Source organism: Melanotaenia boesemani, chromosome 16, assembly GCF_017639745.1.
Source record: "Melanotaenia boesemani isolate fMelBoe1 chromosome 16, fMelBoe1.pri, whole genome shotgun sequence".
Lineage (NCBI taxonomy): Eukaryota > Metazoa > Chordata > Actinopteri > Atheriniformes > Melanotaeniidae > Melanotaenia > Melanotaenia boesemani.
The window spans coordinates 31442506-31456498 of NC_055697.1; the positions used below are offsets into that span (position 1 = coordinate 31442506).

The following is a 13993-nucleotide window of genomic DNA, read 5'->3' on the forward strand; positions in this document are numbered from 1 at the left end:
ATAAATAAAGTCGGTTGGACTGGAATACTGCAAAAGCTGCTGAATATGACGAACAATTCTTCACACCCTCAAAAACACGGTGAGGAAACGGTGTGTTCAGTGTCCACTGTGCAACTGAGAACAGTACAGGAAGTTATTCCCACCAACAGCAGAAACACTTTTTAAAATGTAATTTTTTTCCTACTCCAAACCTTTAATGTTAACATGTGCTGCAGCTCTTCATTATTCCACAGTGTGGCGCTGCAACATGACATACAATGACAACAGAACTTCCACTTCTCTGTGTGCTGTTTAAATTACACAGCAATAATTCTTTCTTGGTCCAAAATAAATAGATAAACTGTCTCCACTGCTTAGGTGAAGGTGGAGGAGGTGTCTGAGTGTGGAGCAGGAGAGGAAGAGTTTCGGTGAAGCTCTTCTCTCTTCTTCACCTCCCAGTAACATGGCCCAGTCGAGCACTTCATACACAATCTGCCACTGTGTCCATTTCTCATCACAGACCCTCGTCTCTCAGACACCTGATCACGATCATGCCTTCCAGCTGGAGAGAGAAGAATAAAGAACAGAGGAATGAGAGTTTCCAGGGCGTCTCTAGCAGCAGAAGGTCAGCTGTGGAGCAGCTGTGTGGTTTAATCAGCTTCTTTTCAGCTCGCATGTTAACACGTTGGAGTGAACACACTAAAATCGAAGCCCACACACCAGCCGAACCCTTTAACTTCGAATCTGTTGTCTCAGTGAAAGTGTAGTTGAATATTTTAGATAAAAAAAAATCAGGTATAAACATTTGATGGACTACAGCATTTCCAATAAATCTTTATATTAACTCAATCAGCATATTGGCTCTCTGTTTCTGGATTCCTGTCCAATCCTGAACCCGTCAGTATTCTTGGCTCGCAGCTTCATTGAGGAAAGCTGCAGATTAACAGGAAACTCTGGAACTTTCATTGAGGATTATTGAATGAATCCATCCTCTACCAACCTCAGAGTCTCCAGTCTGAAGTCTGGACTGTCCACGAGCTCAGACAGCCGCTTCACGTCCGGATCCTGCAGGTTGTTGTTACTCAGGTCCATTTTTGTCAGATGGGAGGGGTTGGACCTCAGAGCTGAGACCAGAGACTCACAGCTGATTTCTGACAAGCTGCAGCGACTCAGGCTGAATAAAGAATAAAACATGTTAGTGTAGAACATAAATCCGATGTTAGAAGAAGCTACCTTTAGTTCTGAGACAGTTTCCAGATCATTTTTACCACTTTGATGTTAAAAGTTTTACTACTTCTTGTGTGAGTGGTGGTTATTGATGTTGCTTCACATTAAGCCGGGTTCAGTCCTTGGCTGGAGCTTTTCTTTGTCAAGTCTCTGTTCTACCTGTTCATGTGTGAATTTTCTCTTACAGTCTGAATATATCATGTCAGTTTAACTCTATTCTAAATACTGAAGGTGTGAGTGTGTACGGTCGTCCATCTTTCTTTGTCCTGTGATGAACAGTCCAGGATGTACCCTGTCCCTTTTTCTATGGCTGTGTCCGAAAGTCCACCCAACTCCCAAACCCCTCGTTTACGACATAGTGACTCATTCCTTTGGCGATTTGGACATGAAGCTGCCTATTTTTTCCTCACCGCAAACCACGTGACTACCAGCCGTCACCACGGCAACCACAATGCGCGTCAAGATGTCATTCCAAATCCAATCCAAAGTTGTGTGTAAGTGTTTTTATTTTTATTCCTTGTTGTATTTTATTCTTTGTTGCAGATCTATTCAATAAAAAGGTTTTTTTGCCTCCTTGAGCCATATTGAGCTTCTGCCCGCAATGCATTGTGGTCTATATTGACCCGTCTACTAACCATCAATGCTCACTACTTTTCAAGATGCATTGTGGGTAATTTTGAGTGCCCTACTTTTTTCTCTCTGGACATTTGGACACCCCTACGAAATGGCGTGACCCCTATATAGGTCACTATGTATTGAGTAGGTGCACATTCGGACACAGCCCATGATACCTGGGTTATGTTCCACCTGGTGTGACTAAATAGAACAGAAAGTTTATAACATGGATGGATGCACGAAGCTGTCACATGTGAAGCAAAACGTTACGTTCCACAATCAATGGACTAAGCCACTGAAGAAGAAAACTAATTTTGCCAGATCATCATTGTGGATCAGTATGATGTATTTTGTAGTTTTGTGTTACCACAACTTTCACATCACATCAGTCTCAGAACAAACTAAAGCTCAGTGCCTGACCTCAGAGCTTCCAGTTGACAGCGTGGACTCTTCAGAAATGTGCACAGCTGCTTTACTCCTGAATCCAGCAAGATGTTCCAGCTCAGGTCCAACTCCGTCAGATGGGAGGGGTTGGACCTCAGAGCTGAGCCTATGGACAGGCAGCTGACCTCTGACAAGCTGCAAGTCCACAGTCTGGATTAAGAAGAAAACACGCATATAAAGAGGACAAAATAATACAACTTTCATCTGTTTGGAAAGATGATCAATATCAACACTAGCTTTTGATTTTGCAGGATAAACCTTTGTTAGTAAAAACCTAAACAAGAAGGCAAAATATCCGACAGTTTATATATTTGCAGCTTTGTGCTTATAAATATTTTAATTACATTTTTAAATTTCACCTTAAAACAAAAAAGTTCATTCCCTTTAACAGTCCTGCTCATGGCAGCACCCCCCACCAACCATCCCTTGACTGATCCACAGGGATTATTAGCAGAATAACACTGCACCTGACCACTCAGAAGCGAACCTTTTAGCGTCGTTGATAGTCAGATGGTCATGTGAAGGGAGACAATGTCATAAAAACAGGCATTTCCTGGTGCCCAGTTTGAGGGAAGACAAACTACAAGTTTTATTTCAGTTGTAAGTTCTTCAAGCAGCAATTTCAATTGTCATTTATTCAGTCCCATCTTTGAATTGTCATTCAGAAGCATTTTAAAGTGAATTTAATTATTTTCCCAGTCAATGCAGACAACATTTTAATTACCCAACCCAAAAAGTTATAAACAGAGGCACTCCCACATCAGATTCTAGTTGTATGAAACCTGGTGGAACCAGCTGACAGCTTTGGTTCAGGAAACAGAAATTCTCTCCACCTTTATTATAATTCTCAATTACCTCCTTTTCCACAAAGCTTTTAGTTAGGACCGGTCTAAGGTGATCCTAAACCAGGGATCTCCCACTTCAGACCTCTGGGGTCAGTGTCCTGTGGGATTTAAATGTTTCCCTGCTGCAACACACATGATTCAAATAAAATTTTCCTCCAACAGTTTGTGCCAACTTCTGCACAACTCTCTTGATGGCCCTTAATGTCTCACTGCTACTTCAGGGGAACTGGCCTAATAACACCATGATAATAATTCCCCCACATCTTCCCTGTTATGGTCCAACGAGCTAGAGTCAGTCACCCAGAGTATGATAGTTCTTGCTTTGCTTACGATCTGAGACAATGCATTGCTTTGGCTACAGTCAATGGACTAAACCACCGAGGAGGAGAAAATACACCATGTCATGAAGATCTGTTGTGTGAATTAGTACAATATCAGCCATAAGTCCAGTTCAGGGTCACCACAATTTTCATATCATTATTATCTCAGCACAGAATTAAAACAAATGTCTAACCTCAGAGTCTTCAGTTTACACTGTGGACTCCTCAGAAAACTACACAGGTGCTTCACTCCTGAATCCTGCAGGTTGTTCCAGCTCAGGTCCAGATTTCTCAGACTGGACGGGTTGGACTTCAGAGCCGAGGCCAGAGGAGCACAGCTGATCTCCGACAAACTGCAGCCCAACAATCTGAAAAAAGTCATTAAAATAGATACGATACATTACAACATTCCAGGTATTAAATGTGCAACTCAGCTTCATATGAACTTTACAGACGTGATGATTCCTGTTGTCCACACTGATGGTGCACGCTCTGCACCATCACTGAACTACAACATTCAGTAATTCAGCTGCCACTGAATGAAGCTTCAGAAGTCACAAAAATCAATTCAACCTCTTATAAGGTTACTAAAAGTTATTTACAGATTCCCTCTTTGATTTACTGTCTTTCTGCTGTAGTTCAGCAGGAAACTGTGAAAACACAAAGTGTTGATCAAAGGAATTCAGACAACTGAAGAGTCACATAAGTTTACAGATTAAACTTCACACAGAAATGGAGGGTCCTCAGTTCTGGAGTCGGCTGGGCAGATTTACAGCTCCAAACACGGAAAAGTGTTTAAAGAAGACCCAGAAAGACAAGTTTCAGTCATTTAATCATTAATCTTTGGTAAACCTAGATGAGCTTTGCATTCATCATTACTCCAGAAAAGTTAAAATGATATCAGACAAGGTGGAGCGTTTTCTGGGGGAAGCTTCAGACTGGTGGCCTTCTGGGGGGGGGGGGGGGGGGGGGGGGGGGGGGGGGGGGGGGGGGGGGGGGTGCTGCTTCAGTCAGGAAGCTATGACAACTTCTAAACAAAGGCTCATAACTTTAGTAATGGATGTAAAATATGAATCAGTAAAATGACCTTAAAGTCTCCAGTTTACAGTTTGGACTCTCCAGTCCAACAGACAGCTGCTCCACTCCTGAATCCGTTAAGCTGCAAAGGTTTAGATCCAGATCTGTCAGATGGGAGGGGCTGGACTTCAGAGCTGAGGCCACAACTTCACAGTGAGTGTCTGAGAGTCCACAGCGGGAAAGTCTGCAAGATAAAATGTTGTAATGAAAAGGGACACTGGTTGAGCTGGTCTTATCTGACTGTATTTAACATGAAACAATCATTCCCATCATTCTCCACCAACGCTGGACTTCCTGGGCCAGTGTCTGCAGGTTTAAGCTCTTTCCCTGCTGCACCTGATTCAAATGCAAAGGATCTCCAACAGCTTGTTGTCAAGAGCTGCAGAAGCCTCCTAATGACCCACTCATTCAAGTCAGCGTGGGGTGTATCGCATGTGGTACCATCATTTCATGAATACATATAAATCTATGTATTTGTTGTCTTTTAGAACATTTTGGCTAAAAGGCTCAAAATGAAATAAACTGAAAATGTGTCAAAAAGTCTTGTTGTGACTTTCAGTCCACATTCAGTGTGGGGATTTTAATGTACTTTAAGAAGTGTTCATTCTTTCCATTCGTTCGTTCGTTCGTTCGTTCGTTCGTTCGTTCGTTCGTTCGTTCGTTCGATCAACCAATCACAGCTGCTACTCCAGCTTCAATCACTCCCAATTTAAATAACAACTAAAATGAAATACTTGACTCACACAAACTTCCTGCAGTTCCTCACAGCTGGGATCAGTCTCAGTCGTCCCATGTCTGAGGTCTTGTATTTCTTCAGGTTCAACTCGTCCAGAACCTCCTCGGACATCTGCAGCATGTAGGCCAGAGCTGAGCAGTGGATCTCAGAGAGCTCTTTCTCTGACCTGTGTTCTGACTTCAGGAACTCTTGGATCTCTTGATGAACTGAGAGGTCCTTCATCTCCATCAGAACGTGGAATATGTTGATGCTTCTGTCAGGAGAGATAGATTCAGTGTTCATCTTCTTCAGGTTGTCTGTGATTTTCTGGATGATTTCAGGACTGGTCTCTGTCTGACCCAGCAGGTCTCCTAAGAGTCTCTGGTTTGACTCCAGAGAAAGGCCATGAAGGAAGCAGACAAACAAATCCAGATGTCCAGTTTTAATGCTGAGGGATTTTTTCATGACTCTATGCAAGAAGTCCTCCAGAGTTAGAGCATGTAGATCATCCTTTCTGAAGAACATGAAAATCTTATCAAGAAAAGACTTTGTTTGTTCCATTTGCCTGTATTTTTGTAAGAAGTCCTCCAGAACCTTTATCTTCTTGCTGGTGTGACAGTGGATCATGTAGACTGCAGCCAGAAACTCCTGAACACTCAGATGAACGAAGCAGTAAACTGGTTTCTGGAAGATCACACACTCTCTTCTGAAGATCTCAGTACAAACTCCTGAGAACACAGAGGCCTCTGAGACACCAAGACCACACCGCTCCAGGTCTTCTTGGTAGAACATGATGTTTCCTTTCGCCAGATGTTCCAACGCCAGCCTCCCCAGCTTCAGAAGACCTTCCCTGTCAGCCTCCATCAGCTCCTGTGCACTCGTCTCATGTCCCTCACGGTACTTGGTCTTCCTCTTTGTCTGGACCAGCAGGAAGTGTGAGTACATGTCCGTCATGGTCTTGGGCAGCTCTCCTCTCTGTTCTGTGGCCAATATGTTCTCCAGAACTGTGGCGGTGATCCAGCAGAAGACTGGGATTCTACACATGACGTGGAGGCTCCTGGATGCCTTCATGTGGGACATGATTCTGCTGGACATCTCTTCATCACTGAATCTCCTTCTAAAGTATTCTTCCTTCTGAGCATCAGTGAAGCCTCGTACTTCTGTTACCCTGTCAACACATGCCGGAGGGATCTGATTGGCTGCTGCAGGTCTGGAAGTGATCCAGATGAGAGCCGAGGGCAGCAGATTCCCCCTGATGAGGTTTATCAGCAGCACGTTGACTGAAGACTTCTGTGTGACATCAGAAACAACCTCAGAGTTGTTGAAGTCCAGAGAAAGTCTGCTTTCATCCAGACCATCAAAGATGAAGAGAAGTCTCCAGACAGCCAGCTGCTCTGCTGGGATCTTCTGTAATGCTGGATGGAAAACATGGAGCAGCTGGAGAAGACTGTGCGGATCATCTCTGATCAAGTTCAGCTCCCTGAATGAAAGCAGAACCACCACACCCACATCTTGGTTCTCCAAGCCCGCTGCCCAGTCCAGAGTGAACTTCTGTACTGAGAAGGTTTTTCCAACACCAGCGACACCATTTGTCAGAACCACTCTGATTGGTCCATGTTGGTCAGGTAAGGCTTTAAAGATGTCATGGCACCTGATTGGATCGTCATGGAGGGTGTTGGTCTTGGAACCGGTCTCCAGCTGCCTCACCTCATGTTGGGCATTAACCTCTTCACTCTGTCCCTCTGTGATGAAGAGCTCAGTGTAGATCCTGTTGAGGAGGATTCCACTTCCTGTTTCATCAGTTCCTTCAGTCACACGTTCACATCTTCTCCTCAGACTGATCTTATGTTCATCTTTGACCTCCTGCAGCCCAGCATCTGATAAAAGACGAGAAAACTCATCAATCTCTGCACAAAACAACAGGACGTTTTCAGAAACTAGTCCATCAGCGGACAGATGAACAGAGACTTCGTATGGAGTCGCTCTGACCGCATGTCTGCAGCTTGGTTCTGGTTCTTTCTGCACACTGGGGACAAGAGGAATCTCCTGATGCAGCAGACTGGTCCCAGTATGAGTTGATGCACCGTCTGCAGAACCAGTGTCCACAGGTGGAAGAGACTGGATGCTTCAGGACATCCTGACATAAACCACAGCAGGACAGCTGCTCTTCCTCCCCAACATGCCTCCACTTATTCACTCTGTGGATATGAAAGAAGAAATTAGACCAGAAGAAACAAAGTGAAGCTATAAATATAAAAATATTTGATGTTGGTAGTGATTAACTTGCAGGCATTTGCTGTGAAACAAATCATCCATCAGAAAATGTTAAATGTTATGTTGAAATAATATTAAGGTTTGAATCAGAGTCCGATGCAGGGGTGGACAAACAGGAGAGTCGGGAGTGTTTTGGTTGATTGTTGTGTTCTCTGGAAGCCTTCACGATGTTTCTGGCTTCTTTACAGGCGTAGCAGCTGTTTAGTTTCTCTGTTTAGCTTTGATTGCAGTTGCTGCGACCTTTTGTTTTGCTCTCTTTCTATTTCTCTCCTACCCACCTGTTTCCTGCTGTTTCTCCAGTCCAGCAGTTATAAGCAAAAACACATTTTAAAATAATAATAAAGAATAACAGTTAAGATTCAAAGGGAGCCGCATGTCCAGAAGGCTCCTCTTAGCAGAGTAAACTAGTTCAGCTCAACACGGCAGCCAGATCATCATTCTGCTGCCACCATGCTGGACAGGACAGGTTAAAACACATAAGAAGAAGAATTGGGTTTAAGCATTAGGGAACTATGAATTTTAGATATATAATTATTATATAATTAATTATATCATTTTATATATAACTTTCCATGAAATGGTTAAGTGTCTCAGTTTAAATATGTGATATGTATTTACGTTCTTTGAGGAATAAAATGTGGGTCGATTTATAAATGACTGCATTCTGTATGTATTTAGATTTTACACAGCGTCCCAGGTGTTTGGGGAATGGAGCTGTTCTTGAACAGACTGAGCGTTAATCAGGCAGATTTTAAAAGCAGCCAATAAACAGTTTGTGGTTTGTATGAAAATCGTCTTGTTTGATGAAGACTTAATAAAGTAAAGGAATCAAACATGTGGAGTTACTGGTCATAAATAACTGTGTTCCTCAGGTTTTATTTTCAGGGGTTGATGGATGTAATACAGAAAACCTCCGTAAGCTTTTCAGATGTACGAGAACTTCTTCCTGCTGGAAAACAAACGTGGGTGGAGCGTGGTCTCTGAAGCTCTGCAGTCTGGTGGTAATGCAACAGTTAATGAAGCTGATCCAACACATGAATCATCTCCGCTCAGTTTACAGTAGAAAACAGTCTCTTACTTTCTGTATGAAGCTTGAGGTTCAGTACTGAAGTCTAAAGGATCGTCTTTGGACCAGTCGCTCTCCATAGACGGACAGTTGGACCCTGGAGGACCGGTTCTGTCCTGCTCTTCCTCCAGCCCACTCATCTTCAGTCTGTGAGATAAACCAGCAGTATAAGCTGTAAGCAGAACATAAAAAACAGTTTCTTTTGTCCAGAGTCTCAAACAAGAGCAGTAAAAACTACATGAAGAGGGAGACCAGCTGTCTGCTCCACACAGGACCTGGATCCTTCATTTGTCAGTCCACAGAGAAACAGCAAAGCCAGACTGACAGCAGAAGATGTGTTTAAGTTAATAAATATTGGAATAAAGCTCACCTTGTCTTCCTCCTGCTTCTCTGTTGACTGTAAAATGAAGTCTGAACTCGGGAAAAACTGTCAGTTTCATTTTACTCATGTGATCACAGCTGAGACATCATGACTGCTTTAGACTTTGAGTTTTTATATGTGTGCCATCAGATTATTTTACAGTAGATATAAAAGCTTTTCTTACTCATAAAGCTGTAAAATCAGCCTGTCACAACATCATTTGTTCCCATTTCTTTAGTTTCATGTGTGAAACCAGCAAAGATCAGACAGAAAGCAGGATTTCAGCAGCAACAACAGCTGGTAGCTGGAAACCTGGCGTATCTCATGGAGGCAGAAACTGGACACGTGGAGGACAGAAGAAGAAGAGTCAGGACTGAAAACTATCTACAGCAGATCAACAGGATCTGAATCCAGCAAAGACCTGAACCAGGACCTGAGAGATGCATCTGGACCTTCAGCTGATCCATCTACTGCTGGCCGAAGCCTCATCTGAGATGGTCTCCATGGAAACGTAGCTGTCAGGAAGCTGTCAGGAAGGGAAACAGGAAGAAAAAGGCTGAGGTAGGTCATATGACACAATACACACACACACACACACACACACAGCAGCAGCAGCAAATGCTAACATACTACACTGGTGCTGCAGACATGTTGACATGGCTGAATTTAAAGTTATGGTTTTAGATCAGTGTGGGGAAAGCTTTGGGGTAAAACTGTTTAAAAGTCTGTCCAAAGAGCAGCTCTGGAAACTCATTCAAGATTCCTGGAGACTGGAGACCAGGTAGAAGATGAACATACACCTGCGAGCTAATGTATGAAGTGGGAAATAATTTATTTTTTATCGCTAGCGTTTGAGACGGAGGAAGTCTACATTTGTTTTAGACCATATTTATAAAATAACAAAAAAATAATAAGATCCGACTATAGTCTGGTTATATATTAAATATTGTATTTCTTCATTTTTTTTAGATATAGCATACCCAGAGGCCTTTTTTGGGGATCACCATAAAATACCAAACTTTACTAAATTTACAGATTAGGAAATTTGACTTGAGGCATTTGTTGTGTCCTGGCTGGAAATTAACTGCCAGGTCCGATGTGCCAGATCAGGTTAGGCAAGCAGAACAAGTCCATAACCACACTTTCATTCCCAAGTAAATAAATCTACAGCAAACGATAGAAAAACCACAAAACAGAAAAAACAGAAGAATGACATTTTCATACACAACTGGCATTTACAAACACAATCTTTTGTCTGTTGTTTCCATTCCTTGCTGTAATATTTCTCTGGTATATGTTGATGAAAGCATCTATGACTACTAGCCTACCTCTTCTGGTGTGTAGCTGACGCGAGCTGACACAAATTACTGCAAGTCTATGATGATGTTGCAAAATAAATAAAATGTTCTCCTATAGAATAAAGAAACCTAAGTACGGTCAAAGACCAGGGCTTTCTCTGGGTAAAAAATAAAACTCAAGCTTCTGGGCAGCTTGTTAAGCCCGAACCAATCAAAGACCAGAGCAAAGGGCAACCAACGGTCTTCAGTTAACCTTGTTCAAGTCAAATACTGCCTCGTGGTTAACTACAGGAACACTTTACCAGCATTTACCTAGATGGCTCTAACATACTAGATGTGCCATGCAGCAACTCTCAGAAACCACAGGAATAAAGTTTTAACCGACAACAGTTGAGACAACATTTTTAATTCACATCAACTTTTTAAGCAAGCATATAAAAACAGGTAAACGCCTGCAGTGACGTCACAGTCGTCCTGCAGCGGCAGAACAAACCCAAAGGCTGCGTCAGAGACAGTAAGCAAGCTGAGGAACATCAGGTTGAGGTGGAAGTGTAGATGGGAGGCGGGGCTTCAGAGGAAGGCGGGGCTTCAGAGGAAGGCGTCACACCACTCCTTCAGGCACTGAGCACATGACCCGGCCTGGCGAGAGTTCGCTCCGCTGGCATCTTTCAGCCAGTCGATGAACATCTCAGAGTCTTTCTTCAGCAGCAGGAACTGACCCAGAACCACGAAGGCCTGAAACAAACCAAGTACATGAACAAAAAAATCACAGACAAGCAAAAACCGTCCAACATCACAACAGAACACTGGAAGCCGTCTGACAGACTGAGGAGAGGAAGAAGACTGAGGACTGGTCCAGATGGTCCGGGATCCTTTATCCTCATTCACACTGATGAAGTTGGTGTGTATGCTAGTGCACAGCTGTGCACCTTCATGGCTGAGAGACAGAGTGAGGTGAGATCATGGAGGCACTGACGAACGAGAGACTAGGCCAATATCCGATATGCCGATATTTTATAAGTCATTTAACCAAAAACAGATACAGATATTTCAACTCTATCTAGTTTCCTCTGTTGTGGAATTAAAATACAGTATTATCCTGCATATTCTGTCATGTTGATGTCACATTCACTGTGGAAAATAAGAAAAATATTTCAACTTGTATTATGTACAACATGTCAAAAAGAATCAGAACAATTATTTTAAACAAAACAAGTAAGACATGTGCATCCTATCCTCCTTAAATCAGACTGGGATTAAGTTCTCTCAGTGACTGTTATTTTATTTGTTAATTATATTGGTGGAATGGCCGATGTCAAATATTTAAATATTGAAACTGTTATCGGCTGATACCGATATTGTGCCGATTATATTGTGCATCTCTTGGTAAAGGTTGAATAATGACTCCTGGAACACTGAAAATATAAAAATGCAATGAAGAAGCAGGTGACAGAGAAACCTCCGTCTTCTGACTTGTGAAATGACTCCCCAGCATCGTGGAGTGTGTTTCAGGTATTTCCTGCACCTTGTCGAAGCCCTGGTCCTCCAGCTTCTTCCCCAGAGTCTCTCCAATACCCGACAGGGCCGTCACCGGTTTGTCTCCCATCGGCTCTCCGACGAAATCCCGGTGCTTCTGAGACGTGGTCGACATCCTGACTGCAGGGAACGGTTACAGGGAGATATTTCAATCTTCATCCGTCCGACACAGACTCAAAACATGAGCTCACTCACATTTACTCTGAATAAAATAAAACTTTTTTTTCCATTTTATACAAGGAAAACATGAACAATAAATTATGTTTCTCATCACATTAAATACATTATTTTTAATTTTCATAAACTCCACAATCTGCAGTCCTGTAACTGCTATTACACCAGTTCTTTAAGTCAGTTTTAAATTAGCCTTTTTTTTCTTCGGCTAGAAGTTTTAACTGGAGCGGATTTCCTAGTCAAACCTTTCTGGACGAGATTAAGTCTTTATAACAATAAAAAAAATCTATGTCAGTGATTTTATTTTAAAATAAAACAGGAAATGTCAGAATTGTGCGGACTTTGTAGTTTATAAACTTTTCTGAATTACTGAGCATGTAAATGAGGGATACTCTGTATAATAAACCTTTCCATTAATTAGAGAACAAGTTCCCCAAATTAATTAACTATCAAACCAACTGTTCAAAACATCAGAACATGTTTCATGGAAAACAGATTTTAAACATTAACAGAATTTTTGCTTTGGTTACAAAAAAAGGGGGAAAATGCAGCTAAGGAACAATTAAATTCTATTAATAAGACACTTTCTGCCAAAACAAACAGAATTTCTAAATAAACAACTTAACATTTTACAGTTTTGAGGGGACTGAAAAGAAACATTTGATCAAGTTTTTTGTTTGTATTTGTGAATTATTTTCTTACAAGAAAACATATGAAAAAAACTTTTAGTCCGTAACTATTCTAAAAAATGTTCATTTCACCATAAATGAATATTAGGTTAATAATAAAAAAAAAATTCTTCCCCTCCCTTTTTTTTAAACCCTTTTTTGTGAGTGCTGAATGGGTTTTAGGTTAAAAGCAACATGAAACACAAAAAATGTATAAAATAATAAATTTTAAAAATGAATTAAAGGAATGATTATGAAAGGAAAAAAAGTAGCTCATTTTCATTTAATAATCTAAATTATTTATTAGTATATGTTTTCTGTGTGCTTTTCCATGTTACTCCATGTTATTTCTGTAATGCTTTAGATTCCCTAGTAAGGACGTCTTGAACCAAATCTGAAGCCATTTCACAGCTCTGTGTTTTAAAACTAAAATGTCTAACTACTGAGTTAATGAGGATGGCAACTAAACTACCCAGCAGTCAGTTATTCAACCCTGTAGCAATAAAACACTTTCCCAATATTAATCCCTTAATTAACTACTTTTTAAATTAATTTTTATTTCAGTGATTTAATATTTTTGGCACAACTTTGATTCCGTACAACAGCTGAAGCATCTGCAAACTCTGTAAAAACTAGTGGAATCAGCTGCTCGAGCAGAACCATAACTACCACTAGGACTCTGCTGGAGCCCATGACCCGAAAACTAACCGGGTCAGAACGATTCTGTACCTGATGGCCGTAGACTTCACCTGGTGGTCTGGAACTGCACCTGGACCTGGATCGGGTTCACGTGCTGTCAAACAGATGCTGCAGAGACACGTTGTTCTAATATCATGAACTTTCCTGAGAGCAGCCGCAGCTCACAGACAACAGGTCAAACAGTGCGTGACACTTACCTGACGCAGCTCCGCGTGGCGCGTCTTACCTGTGTTGAGGGAGCACCTGAAGCTTCTTAAAATCTCTCAAAACTGTCAGCGTCAAAGAGGGGCGTTTATCTCAACAACTAGGACCCAAGCCCAGAGGCTGAGGCTGTGCGTCTGACGTCATGACGTAAAGCAGAAGAAGATGGCTCCGTAAAAAGATGAGTCACTTACGCAGAAATGAAGACCACGTCCCATCACGTCACTGTGGTACGAACCTAAACCTGCTCCATCCCTTCATCAGGATTTTTCCCAGCCGGTGTGTTTAGTGTAATAACAAACAAACAAAATGTAAAATCTTACTCCGACCAGAAACAGGAATAATCCGGTTTCAACCAGGGGCCTAGAGACGTGAGCCTCCGGTTCATACCTCAGAAGCAGCACCAGAGTAAGCCCTCTTTCTTCCCTTCAGCCTCTTTGTAAAAACAATCCGCTTTAAACACCGCCCTCTGCACGTTTAGGCTCCGCCCATGT

At 42.0% G+C, this 13993-nt stretch overlaps 2 protein-coding genes across 9 annotated transcripts; both read right to left on the minus strand.

Moving 5' to 3' along the window:
- Position 1: 1 nt before the first annotated feature.
- LOC121655936 (ribonuclease inhibitor-like) lies at positions 2 to 9240 on the minus strand. Of its 5 annotated transcripts, none has more exons than XM_042010872.1 (9): positions 9108 to 9240; positions 8575 to 8709; positions 7212 to 7420; positions 5251 to 7099; positions 4518 to 4691; positions 3625 to 3798; positions 2242 to 2415; positions 980 to 1153; positions 5 to 541 (listed from the first exon to the last, which is right to left on the minus strand). In XM_042010872.1, exons 2-9 carry the CDS (start codon positions 8700 to 8702, stop codon positions 529 to 531), a joined length of 2895 nt encoding a protein of 964 aa, XP_041866806.1. In that variant the 5' UTR covers positions 8703 to 8709; positions 9108 to 9240; the 3' UTR covers positions 5 to 528. The 5 variants fall into 5 exon arrangements, with proteins under 5 accessions (XP_041866810.1, XP_041866806.1, XP_041866807.1 ...); XM_042010873.1 differs by having other exon boundaries at positions 8933 to 9166; XM_042010876.1 differs by having other exon boundaries at positions 2 to 541; positions 6874 to 7099; positions 8575 to 9165.
- Positions 9241 to 10426: 1186 nt separating this feature from the next.
- LOC121655978 (barrier-to-autointegration factor-like protein) lies at positions 10427 to 13921 on the minus strand. 4 transcript variants are annotated; one of them, XM_042010935.1, is made up of 4 exons: positions 13525 to 13921; positions 13329 to 13406; positions 11747 to 11877; positions 10427 to 10956 (listed from the first exon to the last, which is right to left on the minus strand). In XM_042010935.1, exons 3-4 carry the CDS (start codon positions 11870 to 11872, stop codon positions 10810 to 10812), a joined length of 273 nt encoding a protein of 90 aa, XP_041866869.1. In that variant the 5' UTR covers positions 11873 to 11877; positions 13329 to 13406; positions 13525 to 13921; the 3' UTR covers positions 10427 to 10809. The 4 variants fall into 4 exon arrangements, with proteins under 4 accessions (XP_041866869.1, XP_041866866.1, XP_041866865.1 ...); XM_042010932.1 differs by having other exon boundaries at positions 10428 to 10956; positions 13496 to 13921; XM_042010931.1 differs by having other exon boundaries at positions 10430 to 10956; positions 11747 to 11890.
- Between the last annotated feature and the right edge of the window lie 72 nt (positions 13922 to 13993).

Excerpts from the sequence above, each read along its gene's own strand:
- LOC121655936 (XM_042010872.1), bottom strand. The coding sequence starts at position 8,702 with ATGAGTGGGCTGGAGGAAGAGCAGGACAGAACCGGTCCTCCAGGGTCC. Across the intron at positions 7,100-7,211 it reads AACCAAGCTGCAGACATGCG|ATGCTGGGCTGCAGGAGGTC; the intron begins GTCAGAGCGACT and ends GTCTTTTATCAG. Across the intron at positions 1,154-2,241 it reads TGTCAACTGGAAGCTCTGAG|CCTGAGTCGCTGCAGCTTGT; the intron begins GTCAGGCACTGA and ends TTCTTTATTCAG.
- LOC121655978 (XM_042010935.1), bottom strand. The coding sequence starts at position 11,872 with ATGTCGACCACGTCTCAGAAGCACCGGGATTTCGTCGGAGAGCCGATG. Across the intron at positions 10,957-11,746 it reads AGGACCAGGGCTTCGACAAG|GCCTTCGTGGTTCTGGGTCA; the intron begins GTGCAGGAAATA and ends GGTTTGTTTCAG.